The following is a 17,604-nucleotide window of genomic DNA, read 5'->3' as shown; positions in this document are numbered from 1 at the left end:
GCTGCTCGTTCCAGTGGCATATAAAAACTGGGCGGGGCATAAGTACAGCTTACCACACCATGGCAAACAGCTTAACAGACCATGGTAAACAACTTACCACACCATGGTAAACAACTTACCACTTCTAACACTGACAGGGGACTAAACACAATGCTGTGTTCTACCATAATGAGAAAAGCATTGCAGCACATCAGAAATAGGCACTGGGTGTCTGTCAGAGCACTGCACAGATCTACTCACTGCAGTGAGCAGTGAGGACGAAATGTTCTCAATCTGTCACTGTCACTCGGCCACAAGCACGCAGTGAGGAAATGGCTGCTATTTTTTCAATAGACTCTTTCTACAGACCCGTCATAGATAGAAAAACATAATACATAATAATGTTAATTAAGAGTAGGCTCTGCGGCCAAGCAGAGTGTAGAATACGTAGATAATTAACATGATCCTTTGAGTTTTCCCATCTTTAACACTCCTATGGAAAGAGCCCATTCATAGCATTAGCTAGCTAGCTCTGCCATAACCACCAGGACTGGAACTATTCCTTTGCTAAACTTAGTTAGCTGCTGTATCTTACTAGCTGACGTTGCTGTGTTAGAGTTTTACTTGTTGCACCACTTTCCTCTTCATCTCTGAACTATATCCTGTGTGTTTGGAGTAACGATGGGTTCCAGAGGTCTGTGCTGAAGATGCCCAGCAACACCAACGTGTGGGCAGCCCTTGTCACATGCTAACACACAGAGCGCTCTAAACCGGCATAACCGGCATTTCAGGGAGGTTAATGTAACTAATGGACAGAATTATGAAATTAGGGGAGAAATTACAAGCTTAGCTTGAGAGCATGAGATTGGACCCAGTTGCGGGAATCTCATGGTCAGTGTACACCTAATCATATATAAAAGGTACAATTATAAACAGTGTAGGAACAACAGCTATTAAAATACATACATCAGCGGAAGAGCAGAAACTAGCATGATCCACAGCTCTGCAGGACTGGAGTTTCCGACCCCTGGACCAGAACCAAATAGAAGTGATGGAGGGAAGGAGGCTGAAGTGAGGGAGGAAATTGTGTGGAAGTATGATTTGGGGCCTGCATTAGGATAGTGTCCCTCCAGCAGCCTTGGTGCCTTTTCATAACCCATTTTAAACAGGAGCACTGAGCCCATCTGTTTATGTTCTGTGTGTCTGACATGAATCCCATAATGACTGATGCTGCTCTTACCTCATTTCAGTTCCTATAGTCAAGTTTTCGACAAAATATTCTGCAACCACAGATGGGAATGTAACAAGAGGAGGCTTTGTAGGTGGATTTGTACTTATGATTATCTTTATGGCTTCTATGCAGGGTAAGTATTACAAGTCCAAAATTGTCTAGTATATTTTTGTAATTAGGATTTCTGGAATATTTGACCATAATTAGCCATAGAAGTATTACTTTTTTATATCAGAGACTGAAAATAACCCCGTAAATTGATTTCATGTGTATTAAATCCTTAACATGTGTATATTATAGGATGTGTAATACATTATAGGATGTTTGAGCCTTGCTATCTGTGATGTTCCTGACATGAACATTATGCTGACTGATGCTGTTCTTACCTCATTTCAGTTTTATTGTATTTCATGTATTTTAAATTTTTTTTATTGGCTGCATTGCGAGAGAGACTAAAGAAAACACTATGGGCCATGTCTGTATTTCTGATAATCATGGTTTTAGTCGCAGGTAAGTATGTTTCCAGGTCTATAAATGTAAAATTTTGTTTTGGAATTCTAGACCAGGATTATATTATTAGAGATATTGCTTTTCTGTATAGTAATGTGTTAAACACAAAACTTGAACCATAACATTTTGCTTTACCTGAATTAAAACACTATCAGTAATTATGTACAGTATATGGACAAAAGTACTGGGACACCTGGCCATTACACCTACAGGAACATTTGTGACCCATCACCACGAAATGAGTCCTATGGGTGCAGTTCTTCCAGTGTGACTTAAGACTCATTTCATGGTGACGGGTCACATTTATCGCATCCCATTCTAAATCTATAGGCATCAGTATGGAGTTGGTCCCCCCTTTGCAGATATAACAGCTGCCACTCTTCTGGGAAGGTTTTCCACAAGAGTTTGGAGTGTGTCTGTGGGAATTTTTGTTCATTTATCCAGAAGAGCATTTGTGAGGTCAGGCACTGATATGAAGGCCTGGCTCATAAACTCCATTCTAGTTCATCCCAAAGATGTCTGATGGAGTTGAGGTCAGGGCTCTGTGAGGGCCACAGACTGTGTCTGTAACTCTGTTCTCCCACAGCAAACTCACCCAAATATGTCTTTATGGACCTTGCTTTGTGCACTGGAGTACAATCAGAACAGAAAATGGCCTTCCCAAACTGTTCCCACAAAGTTGGAAACATAGAATTGTCCAAGGTGTCTCAGTATGCTGAAGCATTAAGAGTTCCCTTCACTGGAACTAAGGGGTTTAGCCTAACCCCTGAAAAACAACCCCATACCATTATCCCTCCTCCACCAAACTGTACAGTTGGCACAATGCAGTCAGGCAGGTAATGTTCTCCTGTCATCTGCCAAACCCAGACTCTTCCATCAGACTGCCAGACAGAGAAGCGTGATTCGTCACTCCTCAGAACACGTTTCCAGTGCTCCATATTCCAATTGTGGCGTGTTTTACACTGTCATATGACACTTACATTGCATTTGGTGATGTAAGGTTTGTATGCAGCCGCTCGGCCATGGAATCTCATTCCATGAAGCTCCTGGTGCAACAGTTTTGTGCTGCGGTTAATGCCAGAGGAAGTTTGGAACTCTGCAGTTAGAGAGTCAACTGAGCGTTGGCAACGTTTACGCACCATGTGCTTCAACAATCTGTGACCCCGCCTTGGTACTTTACACTGGCTGCCACTTCATGGCTGAGTTTCTGTTGTTCTTAGACGCTTCCATTTTTAAATAACACCACTTACAGTTGACTGTGCAATATCTAGTAGAGAAGAAATTCCACAAAAATAAATTCCACTTATTCCAAAGGTGGCATCTTATGACAGTATCATGCTTGAATTCACTGAGTTCTTCAGAACGATCCATTCACTCACAAATGTTTGTAAACCCGACTGCATACCTGGGTGCTTGATTTTCTACACCTGTGGAAATGTGTCTGAATGAAACACCTGAATTCAGTGATTAAAAGGTGTGTCCCAGTAATTTTGTCCATATACTGTATATATTATGGCGTATGCATGGCCCAGTGAAACATCGTTATCTTTGCGTAAATGATATTAGCCTGCTTCTTAACCTGGGATGTAGCTTTAGTGCCTCAGTGTCGAATAGGATTCAATCCCAGAACCCCCAGGTTACAGGGCTGTGCTCTTTTAATCACAGGATCGCTGAGTGTGTCTGTCATGAATTTTATAATGACTCAGTATTCTTACCCATTTCAGTTGGTGTTGGTGTGTTTCTTACCAATTATTTTTTTGGAAGAGCAGAAATATCAGACATTGGACCGTTTTTGACTGTTTTCATAGTTCCGATGATTGCGTTCTTAATCCCATGTAAGAATATTAACATATTTTTTATGTACTTTTTTTGGTTTATTTTAGTTTATTACATTTACTTTTGCCATTGATTTATCATAAATAGTGGATGAGAACTGAGTTCATTTCATACTGTATGTAATTAAATGCCAAATGTTGTGAAGCTTGACCATTTTTAAAGATCAGTTCTTCATTACTAATGTATAAATATTATGGGATGTTTTATATCATGTCCCAGCCAAACACCATTAACAGCACATTTTAATCTGCCTCTTAACCTGGGATGTTCTTTCAGTACCGCAATGGGATTCAAACACAGAACCACCTGGTGACAGTGCTGTGCAGGGTTTTAAAGACAGGGCCACTCAGCACATCTTTGTTCTTACGTCTTTGGCACAAATTTCATGGCTAATGATGTTTGTACTTCATTTCAGTTGTTGGGTTTGGGATTCTTATGATTCGATCCCTAATGGCGGGAGCTGGATTTTATACATTATTTTACTTTTTCCGCAGTAAGTATATTCTCTAGGTGATACTCACATCTGTTTGCTGTTCACATCCCTGTTATTTCAGGAATCCTGCACCAGGATTAGTTATAGAGTTATTTCTTATTTACAATGTACTAATTGTAACAAGCTTGTGAACCCTGATCATTTTCCTAACCACATAATCTTACGGAGAAGCTCGGAGCCCCTTCCAGGAAGCACAGGCAGAGGTATCCCAGTGCATCACAGGGAATTTTCTTTGGAAGGAAATTTTGTCCTAGTGAATCCTGTGGATGATGCCAGTCCTCTTTAAAACACATCATGTATGAAGAGACAAATAATTAAGTCCTTTAATTATATTAGGTAAATAATAATATATTTTGTTTAATGACAGTATAATCATTTTGAATGCTTAGCTGCCACACCCCCCTCCCCAAAAAAAAAAAAAAATTCTGGGATTTGAAATCTAGGTCTTGCTTTCAGTTCTCCCAGGTAGTTTGTTTACTAAGTACTGATTACCGAGCTCAGAGGAAAAGATCAAATTAAAATTAAAATTAACCCATTGAGATGGCAAGATGTTTTTACTGAAGTGATTCAGGTCCTACAGCCAGGTTGTCTTTGGACTTCAGCCATAAAATTCTGATTTGCAATTTCAGGAACAGTGTGCTGTGTTTAATTTGGTCTGTTTTACACTTACAGGTCTAACCGTGATGTTTAATATGCAGATCCTGACTCTTCATATCCAGCTTATTGCCTGGGTACAAGACACCTTTTTACTTCGTAAGTTTTCCTTTAATTAAATGCAGGTTGTGTGATACCTCCAGTAAATGTATTTAATTCGTTCTCTAAATTCTCACTATTATGCAAAACTTTACCACTTGGGCAGTGGAACCACACCAAACATAAATGGGAGGTGGGATATATGTAAACTTTTATTCATAAACCACCAGATCACATAATATACCACATATGGAAAAAAGCATTTAAATGACTGTGTTTTTCCCTTGGAGTTTATGTATGTTTCACTTGCAGAGAACGGGGACTGATCCCTGATTGGTCCAGACCCTTTATATCTGACTTCTCTGTGGGTCCTGGACAGCAGGGGGGTGGATGGATAATAATTACCTGTATTCATAGTAGAATAGGGTGTCTGACAGTGTTTCCTTTATTGTTACTAGTCTATGTAATTGTGATGGTCATGTGACTGGGACTGTGTACATTTCAGGAGTTGCCCAGATTAGCCGACAAGTCGACTTTACTGCTCTGCGAAAACTCTAAGCTTAACATCGACTAGTCACTAAACACGTGATTATATATAACAGTAACTACATTAACGGCACAGAGAACACCAGGTACGCGGAAGTGCGGGGAAAAGAGATGGAAGCAGTGGAGCAAAAGCTGAGCTCCTCAGTATTCAGTTCAGTCATGTGTATGTTAACAGAGGGTCAGCGTTACAATGAAAGGCGTTGGACAAGAAAAATAAGAAAACAAGTCTCTCAGCATTGGAGAAAATGAAGACGTTCCCTAACTTATGAATGTGTATGTTTAGCTGGGGGGTGACCTGTGCTCCCATACCATACTGTAATGCCGAGCTCCCATACCATACTGTAATGCTGTGCTCCCATATCATACCGTAATGCCGAGCTCCCATACAGTACTGTAATGCTGTGCTCCCATACCATACTGTAATGCTGTGCTCCCATACCGTACCGTAATGCTGAGCTCCCATACCATACTGTAATGCTGAGCTCCCATACCGTACTGTAATGCTGAGCTCCCATACCGTACTGTAATGGTGAGCTCCCATATCATACCGTAATGCTGAGCTCCCATACCGTACTGTAATGCTGTGCTCCCATATCATACCGTAATGCTGAGCCCCCATACCATACTGTAATGCTGAGCTCCCATACCGTACTGTAATGCTGTGCTCCCATACCGTACTGTAATGCTGAGCTCCCATACCGTACTGTAATGCCGTGCTCCCATATCATACTGTAATGCCGAGCTCCCATACCGTACTGTAATGCTGAGCTCCCATACCGTACTGTAATGCTGAGCTCCCATACCGTACTGTAATGCTGAGCTCCCATACCGCACCGTAATGCTGTGCTCCCATATCATACCATAATGCCGAGCTCCCATACCGTACTGTAATGCCGAGCTCCCATACCGTACTGTAATGCTGTACTCCCATATCGTACTGTAATGCCGAGCTCCCATACCGTACTGTAATGCCGAGCTCCCATACCGTACTGTAATGCTGAGCTCCCATACCGTACTGTAATGCTGTGCTCCCATATCATACCGTAATGCCGAGCCCCCATACCGTACTGTAATGCTGTGCTCCCATATCATACCGTAATGCCGAGCTCCCATACTGTACTGTAATGCTGTGCTCCCATATCATACCGTAATGCAGAGCTCCCATACTGTACTGTAATGCTGTGCTCCCATATCATACCGTAATGCCAAGCTCCCATACTGTACTGTAATGCTGTGCTCCCATATCATACCGTAATGCCAAGCTCCCATACTGTACTGTAATGCTGTGCTCCCATATTATACCGTAATGCCGAGCTCCCATACCGTACTGTAATGCTGAGCTCCCATACCGTACTGTAATGCTGTGCTCCCATATCATACCGTAATGCCGAGCTCCCATACCGTACTGTAATGCTGTGCTCCCATATCATACCGTAATGCCGAGCTCCCATACCGTACTGTAATGCTGTGCTCCCATATCGTACCGTAATGCCGAGCTCCCATACCGTACTGTAATGCTGAGCCCCCATACCGTACTGTAATGCTGAGCCCCCATACCGTACTGTAATGCTGAGCCCCCATATCGTACTGTAATGCCGAGCTCCCATACCATACCGTAATGCCGAGCTCCCATACCGTACTGTAATGCTGAGCTCCCATACTGTACTGTAATGCTGTGCTCCCATACCATACCGTAATGCTGAGCCCCCATACCGTACTGTAATGCTGTGCTCCCATACCGTACCGTAATGCCGAGCTCCCATACCGTACTGTAATGCTGAGCTCCCATACTGTACTGTAATGCTGTGCTCCCATACCATACCGTAATGCTGAGCCCCCATACCGTACTGTAATGCTGTGCTCCCATATCGTACCGTAATGCTGTGCTCCCATACCGTACCGTAATGCTGTGCTCCCATACCGTACTGTAACGCTGTGCTCCCATACCGTACCGTAATGCTGAGCCCCCATTCCATACTGTAACGCTGTGCTCCCATACCGTACTGTAATGCTGAGCTCCCATGCTGAGCTCCTATATCGTACTATAAATCAGCAAGCTCTCAATTGTGCACCTGTAGAAAATGTACAGGTTACTATTACATTTGATGCGTTAATGGATACCTTTTGTGCTTGTTTCTTTACATTTTGACATAAGCAAACAAAGTAAAAGTAAACAATATACTTTTGTATAATATTACCAGTGAAACTCTCCAGCTTTTATTTGGGGAATATCGTTACATGTTGTATTCTATAGAAATGGAAAGATCGATCTGCTGGCCAGATTTTAAAATGAATTATAAACATGTTGCCAGTCCTATAAATAAAATATAATTGAATTAATTATTTTGATGGGGGCGGCATGGTGGTGCAGTGGTTAGCACTGTTGCCTCACACCTGTAGGACCCGGGTTAGAGTCTCTGCCTGGGTCACATGTGTGTGGAGTTTGCATATTCTCCCCATGTCGTCGTGGGGTTTCCTCCGGGTACTCCCGTTTCCCCCCACAGTACAAAAACATGCTGAGGCTAATTGGAGTTGCTAAATTGCCCGTAGGTGTGCCTGTGTGAGTGAATGGTGTGTGAGTGTGCCCTGCGATGGGCTGGCCCCCCATCCTGGGTTGTTCCTTGCCTCGTGCCCATTGCTTCCGGGATAGGCTACGGACCCCCCGCGACCCAGGTGGATAAGCGGTTTGGAAAACGGACGGATGGATTATAATAATTAGTATCAGTTTATTAATGATTAAGGAACAGCCAATAAAAACCGTTCATTCCGCCCTGCACGGTCAAGTACGCGTCATGCACCGCGGGATTTCGGTTTTGCGATTCATTTTGAAATCGGTAATTACTGCTTAACAGGCTACTGCCAATGGGGGAAAGCCCCCCCCCGCGAGTTACTGTCCAGTTATTGCTGTGCCCCCACTCACTCGTCCCCCCCCTTCCCCACGCTGTTGTAACTGGAGCTGAGGCTGTGCAGCTTGTGCACAGACGCGGGGGGAAAGAGAAAACAAACAGGCATGGCGAGCACCAGCGGAGGAGCTCAGAGACAAAGGTTCGAAGAAGAACCGGCTTCATTCAAATCTCCGGTGTGGGATCATTTCGGTTTCTCTGTTGAATACGACAATGAGGGAGTGAAAACGGTTAACAGAAACGTCACTGTCTGCAAACGCTGCTTGAAACATGTTCCATACTCAAAGGGAAACACAAGCAATATGACCGAGCATCTCCAGTGTAAGCATCCTGATGTAACGCTTCCTGAACACAGGACAGTCGAGCTAACCGAGCTAAAGCTAACCGCAGCAAAACAACAACTGTCTATGGAAAATGCCTTTGAACAGACTTACCGTGCCACTTATAATAGATAAATAGATAAACACAAGAAAACATCCCATGCAGTGGTCTCACCTTGGAGCTGACAGTGTTGACAGGTTTCTCTACTTACAGAAGAATCTCACAATAGCAGAGGAATAAATAGCAATGCCCATAATGGCTAATTGATATCACACTTTAAATCCTGAATGTAGCTTAAACAGAACTATTCTTTTAAATGGGCAAAGCACTAACAATTTCTGAATTTATGTTTCCTCCAGATTGCATATGGCAGCACTTTTCCTTTTGAAATTGTTTACTTCTCTTTTTATACTACTGTATTATGTACCAGTAGTCAAGGCTAAGAGGCACTTTAACATTTTTTAAAGTGTTTTTTGTTTACATTTTGTATGGTTTAATTTTATACATATTTTATAAATTAATAAAAGGCTTTTCACCATTTGAAAATATTGTGTTTAGTAACTTAACTTGAAATAAAGGTGATTTATTATTCAGTACAGTAGTGATACTGGAATTTGTTCACTGTGAAATGCAGTTTTTACTGACAAGCAAAATGAAGACATAATTTTGGGAGAAAAAACATTGTTCTCTTAACGCACAAAACATGTACCTAAACAATGACCCAAAAACCAAGGTGTGGACCGTACTGTGGGATACCTGTACCATTGCACCTCTAGTGCATACCCTTTGTAGTAGGAGGAGTATAAGAACATCAGATAAGAGGGTGACGATAACAAATGCAACCTGCATGCTTGTAAAGCAATCTAACAAACACATCTGCAATATGCAATTATTTTACCAGGGTTGCAAATTCTCACGCATCTGGAGTGATAATCATGCTTTCAGACTCTTACACTCACGCAAAAAAATCTTGCAGCAAATCTATATTATTCCATTATAAACCTAAAATTAGCTACATCAAACGCATTGGGCAGTTTGCAAACCCTACAGACCTTTTACAAGATAATAAAACTCTTACATACCTGTGAATGCAACTTTTCTTGAACTGAAAATCTCACACACAGCTGACCAGAGATGGCAACCGTGATTTTATGCTGGAAACAACTAGCAGCACAATGATTTGCAGTCTTTGTAGAAGCAGGTGGAGGTAGTGTTTAGTGAGCTGTTTTGCACACTCGCTATAGCTGGTGATGCAGGAGGGGCTGCTATCGCAATAAAGTGTAAGTGACACTGTTGCCAGTGGGAGAAAATTTGTGGGGCATTTTAAGCATTCAGGACTTGCATATGAAATTGAACTGCAAATTACGGTGGCCCTCAAAGCTCAGAGCACGTCTACATGTAACACGACGCAAAAACATCAAAACAAAAAAATTAAGCAAATTTTTAAATGTGGTTTAATTTGTGATTGAATATACACAGTATTTCATGCTGAAATTGCAGTTCCTTTATTTTTAGTCTTAGTCTTAGTTTTCGCACCCTTGCAGAAAGTTGCACTTTGAACTTCATTTTGAATCTTTCTTTAGATGCTCAGCTTTTGCATAAAGTTGCAAATAGAATTTTAGGATGGATGTTTCAATGGTGCCGACCGGTGAAATGCTGCTAAATGTCATAAAGTTTAAATTAAAAATGCAGTGTTGCTGAACTGAGTCACGTTTTTTGCAATGTTTTTATTCCTTGTTATGAGTATAATGTTTGTTTCATGATTTTATAATTATATTTTTATAGCTGAGTGTTAAAGTTTGCAAATTGCATCCTGATATTTATTTCCAACGTATAATTTTATGTTTTGTTGTTTAAAAATAGAGACAGAAAGTATATCAGATTTGTATCGGTATCGGCAGATATATCCAAATTTACAATATTGGTATCGAACATAAAAAAGTGGTATCATGCCACCCTGTCATGCCCGGCTCGTCGGCTCCTCATGTGTGCCACGCCCCCTGATTACCCACGTGTGCTACCCTGATTGTCTCCAGCGTTGTCTGATTTCCATGCTTCGTCTTGTCTTACTTAAGTCCTTGTCTGACCTGTTTCCCCTGTCCGTCATTGTGGTTATGGTGTGATTTCGTGTTGTTCTATGGTCCCTATTCCCTAATTAAACCCGTAGTTTGCCCGATTTCGCCTGTCTCGCCTAGTCTTTGCACGCCTGCCCGCACGATCGATGCTTCACACGCCCAGGATCGTGACACACCCCTAGGTTGAAGTACTCATAACTTTATAAGCAAGATAACAAAATACTTTAGTTACGAAGGGATTTGAGAAACACTCGCTAATTAATTATCTTAAGTGCTAGATAATGAACTACTTAGTGTTGTGAGAAACCTACCCAGGCTCACAGGCTGTTATGGGTTGAGGTTAGGGACGCCCAAGTATTATTCACGAATTACCATATTCACTGGGATCTTCTGCCCCTAACCCTCGTGAACGTGAAGGGGCACCTCATCTCACAAAGCACACAGAGAAGAGGAACACGGTTCAAAGCAGTTTAAATCCGGCCATATAAATTTCTTCCTTTGTCTGCCTTGTTGAACTGGCCGCACTGACAGCAGCTGCCACATGCTGCCATCCCACTTTTCAGTCACACTGGCAGATGGAGGCTCACTGCCAGATAAAAAGCTTTGCCGTTGCTCTACTTTGGACCCTAAAAAGTCTGCACTTCGCGTTCTGAGAAATTCGTTTTTTCCCTCTTGTTTTTGGCTCCATTGTCTCTGAAATTGCACTGCAAATGTAAAATGTGCATGTTTACATACACGTGGCTAATTTGCATTGCCAGTGTAGGGTGATTAGTGGGTGGGAATGGGACAGTCTCTTAGGTGTGCAAATGTTTCTATGATATGTGGGATTTATAACCCGTAAAATGCATTGTGGTTTATGCAAGGTTTTATAAATTTAACTTCTACTTTACATACGAAGGGTGAGTTTTCATAGAAAGATTATGTCTCCTGCAAGAATTTAGGAATTTTATTTTTAAATGAGGCCCTAGGTTCCTGGGGGGTATTCCACAAAGCCGGATTTCCCAGTTAACTGGATATCTTAATCCAAATGTGAAAACTGTCCAATAGGAAGGGAGGTGAGTGACATCCCCACTGGACAATCCTTACACTTGCCTTACATTAATCCTTCTTTGTGGAATCTCCCCCCTGAACTTCAATGAGAAAGTGTGACAGCAAGGAGCAGGTCTAATGGCTGGATCTCCTGTGAGTTTTATCGTACTGAAATTTCAATCTTTCTTCTTTCGCACTTTAACGGAAGTTATTGCATATGAGTGTTACTGCTGCATAAATTGGTGCTGCTGAATTGCAGCCTGTTGTCAGCATATGCCACAGGGGTCTAGAGCCAGTCCCAGAAACAATGGCAGGGAATAACCCAAGACGATATGCCAAAGGGACTCATGTTATTGGACTGTGGGGGGGAAACCGGAGGACACAGAAAACACCACAAACACATAACCGAACTCTGGTCTTTGTCAATACAGATTTCAGCTTGTTGCAAAGCCTTCCCTTCTCCTGAGGTTTTACTAATGATGTCATCATGCAGCGATTAGTCAATATGGACTCAACTTTAGTTACATAAATCTCGACTTTAAAAGACCTTAAGTCATGCAACCCCTGGTACATGGTGCTTTGATAAAGAGAGCATAAGGAGAGATAATGTGTTGGGTGTAAAACAGCTTTAAACATGTGAAACTCAGACATTAACCATGTTTAAGTTTATATTCATAGCTATAACTGAATGTGTGAATATGGAACCAAGGTGGGGATTAATGTACAGTAACGTTTGTTTTCTCATTTCAGGATATTTAATCCCGATTATAGTCGCTTGTTTGGGAATATGTGCGTGCTTTATTGCCAAGATATTTCTGCGCTCATTCAGACATTTCTGTAAGTATTTGGTATTGACCTGCAATAATGCGATAATTCTGCACAAACACTAAAAAATATCAGAGTTCAGTGTAACTCATTATATTCCCCTCAGTCTGGTGCTTATCTGCTTGTTTGTCTATAACTGGCTTTCAGTGCAGATGTATTATATCTTATTAATCATATAATTTCATCAGTTTGGTTTCTCACGTGTTTTTATGAATGTTTAGTTGTTCTTTTAGGATGCAGTCTAAGGAAAAGTAACATTAGTGGATCATTTCTTTCGTTATCACTCTGCTAATATGTATTTGTTTCCATAGCAATAGATTTCTATGGTACACAGTCTTACCGAATAAGTCTTAATTTGGGGAATATTAATGAAATACAACTCACAGAGTATTAGTAACTTTAATAAATTTTTTTAACTTGACTCATGTTTCCCAATTTTTACTCAGTAGTTTAGTTAAGACATACATGGGGTGGAGAAAATAACAGGAAAACCGATTTGGGCCCCAGAGGAATCAGTCAGCAGTGGATATTACAGATATTATACTTGATATAGTTTTCTGAGCAAAGTGAGGCAACTAACACTGTCCCTAATGGGCCAAATAGCCGGTGCATCAGTCACAGAAACAGCAAAATTAATCATCAAGGGGGACAGTCTGATAAATCACGACAGCACAGGCCAGACACAGGCAGCCTGCATGGGCAAAGAGGAACAGGGGTCACAGGTCAAAGCTCACAGTCAGGGACAGACAGACAGGGTGGCTGCTAAACGTCACAAAAGTACAGCTAATAGTCTCAATAAGATCTGTAAATCATGAACCTCACAAAGCTGGGATTCATGGCAGGGCTGCAATTCAGAAAGCGCTTCTATCCAAGGCCAGTGAACAGAGACACATAACCTGGTGTAAGGAGCACAGAACATGGAGCCCTGAACAATGGGAAAGAGTAACATGGTCTGATGATCCATCTGCCACCCTTTTCCTACATCTGGATGGGTTACATTTGGATAAAGCCAAAGGACGCCATTGGCCCACAGTGCCTGTTGGTGTGGGCAGCCATCTTGTGGGAGTCATTAGGTGTGATGATGCTCTGCATGAGGAACATGAGGGCTTTTTACAAGAGCAGCTGCTCCTTGTGGCTCAGACACTGATCCCTCATGATGTTCCCTTATTCCACGATGATAATGCCCCCATACACCCTGCTAAACACATTCAGGAGAGGTTTCATGAGCACCAGGATGATGTCAGATACCTTCCTTGGCCTCCCAGCCACCAGATCCAAACACCATTAAAGCTTAATGGGAAGTTCTGGAGCACAGTGTGTGAAGTCGATTCCCACCTCCTTAATGCTCCACAGAATTGGGGGCTTTTCTTTCTGAAGAATGGCCCAGTATCCCACTGCACACAGGTCAGGGGGTGTCCAAGGAAGGTCAGAGCTGTTATGGAGCCAATGGCGGGGTGGGGGGGGGGGCTGCTTATTAGGGCCTTAGTATTAATATACTGATATTTCCATTGTTTTCCCATCTCCTCTGAGATCCCGATTCAAAGATGTTTTAGCAAAAAATGGAGAAGATATTTAATAAAGGCCTGTTTTATGTTATATGTATTTAATCTGTTGTTTTTCACATTTTGATGTTTTTTAGATCTGGCTCAGAAAATCCTTTTGGGGATTTTATTCTCACTGCACCTAATATTAGGTCTCCTGTATCTAATTCCGGTTTTAGACAATGACAAAGGTAAGAAAAACTAGTAACACTGTACTTTATGATCTGCTCCTTAACAATTAATAAGCTGTCACTAATCATTTGGTAATATGTTAGTAAATAAAATGATTCACTTACAATCAAATTTATAAATGTATTACATCTTCCAAGATGCCACCGTCCCATAGCTACACGCTACGAACTGCTCTCCCCCCATTGTCTGTTTTTGTTGTTTTTTTTTAGCATATTTATATCAGTGTAGTTTGACGTTTTATTGTCTATGACCTCCACACTCTGCTGGACATTAAGCATGATGTTCCTGCTAACCTACCATTCCTGATTTACCTGACAAAACTGTTCGAAACACTACGAGCAGACCAAACAACACCGACTGTGGTCAGACCCAGTGGAGGAGGGGGCTGTGGGGCGGCGTGCTCACCAGGCTGTGACAGCGTTCATCCCAGCCTCCCACCCCCACTGTTCTCCTGGAGAACCTCCAGCCTCTGAGAAACGAGCTGGAGGAGCTACACTGCAGCATCAGCTCTCAAAGGGACCTTCAGGACTGCAGTGTGTTCTGCTTCACTGAGACCTGGCAGTAACCAAACCCTCTGCACAGTGCTGTACAGCCCCGGCCTTCACTGTATACCACTCAGACTCCACAGACAGCACTGGCAAGACAAAGGGAGGCGCTTTGTGCTTCTTTATCAACAGCAACTGGTGCCCCGATGTGGAAGCGGTTTGCAAGTCCTGCTCATTCCTGAAGATCAAGTGCCACCATTCTACCTGCCCAGAGAGTTTCCCTCAGTGCTGCTCACTGCAGTTTACACTCTACAACACTCTACAACAACCTCCTTCCCTCAGTGAGAGCACTGGATATGGGTTGTGGCTGGGTCTTCCAGCATGACAATGACCCAAAACACACAACCAGGGCAACTAAGGAGTGGCTCCGTAAGAAACATTTTAAGGTCCTGGGGTGGCCTAGCCAGTCTCCAGACCTGAACCCAATAGAAAATCTATGGATGGAACTTGGGGGTGGCATGGTGGTGCAGTGGTTAGCACTGTCGCCTCACACCTCTGGGACCCGGGTTCAAGTCTCCGCCTGGGTCACATGTGTGTGGAGTTTGCATGTTCTCCCCATGTCGTCGTGGGGTTTCCTCTGGGTACTCCGGTTTCCCCTCACAGTCCAAAAATATGCTGAGGCTAGTTGGAGTTACTAAATTGCCCATAGGTGTGCATGTGTGAGTGAATGGTGCGTGAGTGTGCCCTGCGATGGGCTGGCCCCCTATCCAGGGTTGTTCCCTGCCTCGTGCCCATTGCTTCCGGGATAGGCTCCAGACCCCCCGCTACCCAGTAGGATAAGCGGTTTGGAAAATGGATGGATGGATGGAACTTATTTCAGGCTTGTCGGGTCCCAGCTCCTTAATGTGGATTTTTTCCACCATTGTCCTTCTCGCAAAAGGGTAATTCAATAACGATCTCACCGAACTTGCTGGGAGCTGCTCCTCAACTGTCGTCGATGCCATTATCTCTCTCTGACTGACTGACTGACTGACCTGAGAGCGATCCAAAACTTTCCCGCATTTTCTGTAGCAGGGGCGAAATTTCCAGTGCCAAAACCATTTAATTCGGCGATGCTGATAGGCAAAATCTTTATGATATTTGCCCAGCAACCGTACACGATTGGCTATTTCGCTGCACTTCTGGAGCGCTTTGATGAGCGTCCAAGAAGAGAAATGATTGGCGGAAATCTGTCGGTGGAAATTCACTGTTGAATGAGAGTCAGTTTGTGGAAATTAATGTTGTTTAAATAATTCAGATTGCATGTAGGCACACACTAAAGTAAAACTGACATTGATAAAAAAATATATATATATATATTTTTTATTTTTATAAATTTTATATTCCCCCCCACATCTGCCCGAGCGCCCCCTATGGACCAGCCGCCACTGCTAACAAGCCTGTAACTCACTTGCAGCTAAAAAACAACACAGTCAGTCCAAGACTTTTTAATCTCACCTGAGCCTTAATGGTCTGATCCATAGCTGTTAATAAAGTGTTATGAATCATTTGATAAATTAGTAAATAAAAAGATTAACTTAAAATCAAATTTACAAATGTATTATCTTACTCCTTTCTTATGAAGTATTTACTAAAGAGCTTGCAAATGCTCAACTATATCTCAGTTCAGAGTTACTGTTTACTAACCCATTGTTTTATATTTGCAAGTGATTTACAAGCTGTTTTATAAATACCAGGAGCAAGATATGATTCTGATGCATTTATAAATGTTTCTGAATGAATCTTTCTATTCATTAATATATTCCTTAATAATTATAATAATTAGTAACAATTTATTAATGATTAAGGAACAGCCAATAAAAAAATAATTTTAAGTATAAAGCTCATCTGATTCAAATGTTGTGGTTTTGTTATGAATTTTGTTCTGTTTATACATGTCCATGTATTTACTGATGTTAGAGGAACAGCAGCTTGCTCACATCATTAATAACCTCTGTTGTCACCCCATAGTTCAGACCACAGGACGACCTGTAAAGATCTGCGAGTTTGTGTTCATCTACATTCTGATTGTCACAAACAATGATGACTGGAATCGGGACGAGCACCTTGGTACAAACCAGTTGTTTTTTCACACTTTTTTAAGCTTAAACTTTCAGATGTTTTTATGCGTCAAGTCAAAGATTTTATTTTTTTTTCTTGTATTTGATAAATCAGTTGCACTTATAAAATCAATATCAATGAATAAACTAAATGTTTAAATTATGAAAAACCAAATGATATACGCATGGCTGTTTGAATGTATGTATGTAGCCGTGTGACTAATGCTTTTCTCTCTACCTTTCAGCCAAACCCCGTAAATATGTATATTTCTCAGGGGCTTTTGGTCTCCCTCTCCTGAATTCTGCTGCCCTGGCTGTAGCATTAAAGCTCAAAGCAGGTAAATACACTAAAACTTTAAGATGTTTCTCCTGCATATTTAGTGTTACTATGTAAACTTAAGAGTGCAGCTGAATTCCCTGCCCCACACACAAGTCCCAGCTGTCTTTCAGCTTCTGATTGACTGAACACACCTGATCCAGGTAATCAGCAGTGTGTGGGGCAGGGATAGCTGGAAAACAAGCAGGGCAGTGGATCCCGAGGACCGAGTTTGAGAACCACTGCACTAGGGTGACATTCATTCAGATTTCATCCAGACTGTGCGGTTTTCCAGCCCCCCCTATGCACTGCTGTTGGGTGTCCTCCTTTTAGCCCCCTTATCCTCCTTTTACCCCCCTTATCCTCCTTTTCGGCAGCGTGTGGCTCAGTGGACTAAGCCTGAGTGCCTGTAATCACAAGGTCGCCAGTTCAAACCCACCCTCAGCACATCTGCGGGTCCTTGAGCAAGGCTCTTAACCCCCAGCTCCCTGGGTGCTGCCACAGGTGGCTGGCCTTCGCGGACAGCTTAC

The 17,604-nt window shown here is 42.2% G+C and overlaps 1 protein-coding gene across 3 annotated transcripts in view; it reads left to right on the top strand.

Annotated features, from left to right (window-relative positions):
• The window catches only part of LOC125704421 (uncharacterized), a 63,914-nt gene that overhangs the window by 45,227 nt on the left and 1,083 nt on the right, over positions 1 to 17,604 (top strand). Inside the window, exons 8-16 of one of the 3 annotated variants that reach the window (XM_048969959.1) lie at positions 1,230 to 1,343; positions 1,607 to 1,720; positions 3,445 to 3,555; positions 3,972 to 4,049; positions 4,722 to 4,802; positions 12,367 to 12,453; positions 14,081 to 14,173; positions 16,682 to 16,768; positions 17,004 to 17,096. In XM_048969959.1, coding sequence (XP_048825916.1) covers positions 1,230 to 1,343; positions 1,607 to 1,720; positions 3,445 to 3,555; positions 3,972 to 4,049; positions 4,722 to 4,802; positions 12,367 to 12,453; positions 14,081 to 14,173; positions 16,682 to 16,768; positions 17,004 to 17,096 — 858 coding nt within the window. Of the gene's footprint in view, positions 1 to 1,229; positions 1,344 to 1,606; positions 1,721 to 3,444; positions 3,556 to 3,971; positions 4,050 to 4,721; positions 4,803 to 12,366; positions 12,454 to 14,080; positions 14,174 to 16,669; positions 16,769 to 17,003; positions 17,097 to 17,604 lie in introns of all 3 variants that reach the window. The other 2 variants (XM_048969958.1, XM_048969960.1) reach the window with 2 other exon arrangements.

This window comes from Brienomyrus brachyistius, chromosome 12 (genome assembly GCF_023856365.1).
Source record: "Brienomyrus brachyistius isolate T26 chromosome 12, BBRACH_0.4, whole genome shotgun sequence".
Classification (NCBI taxonomy): Eukaryota; Metazoa; Chordata; class Actinopteri; order Osteoglossiformes; family Mormyridae; genus Brienomyrus; species Brienomyrus brachyistius.
Note: the sequence above shows the minus strand (reverse complement) of the source record. Positions and strands in the feature narration are given on the sequence as shown.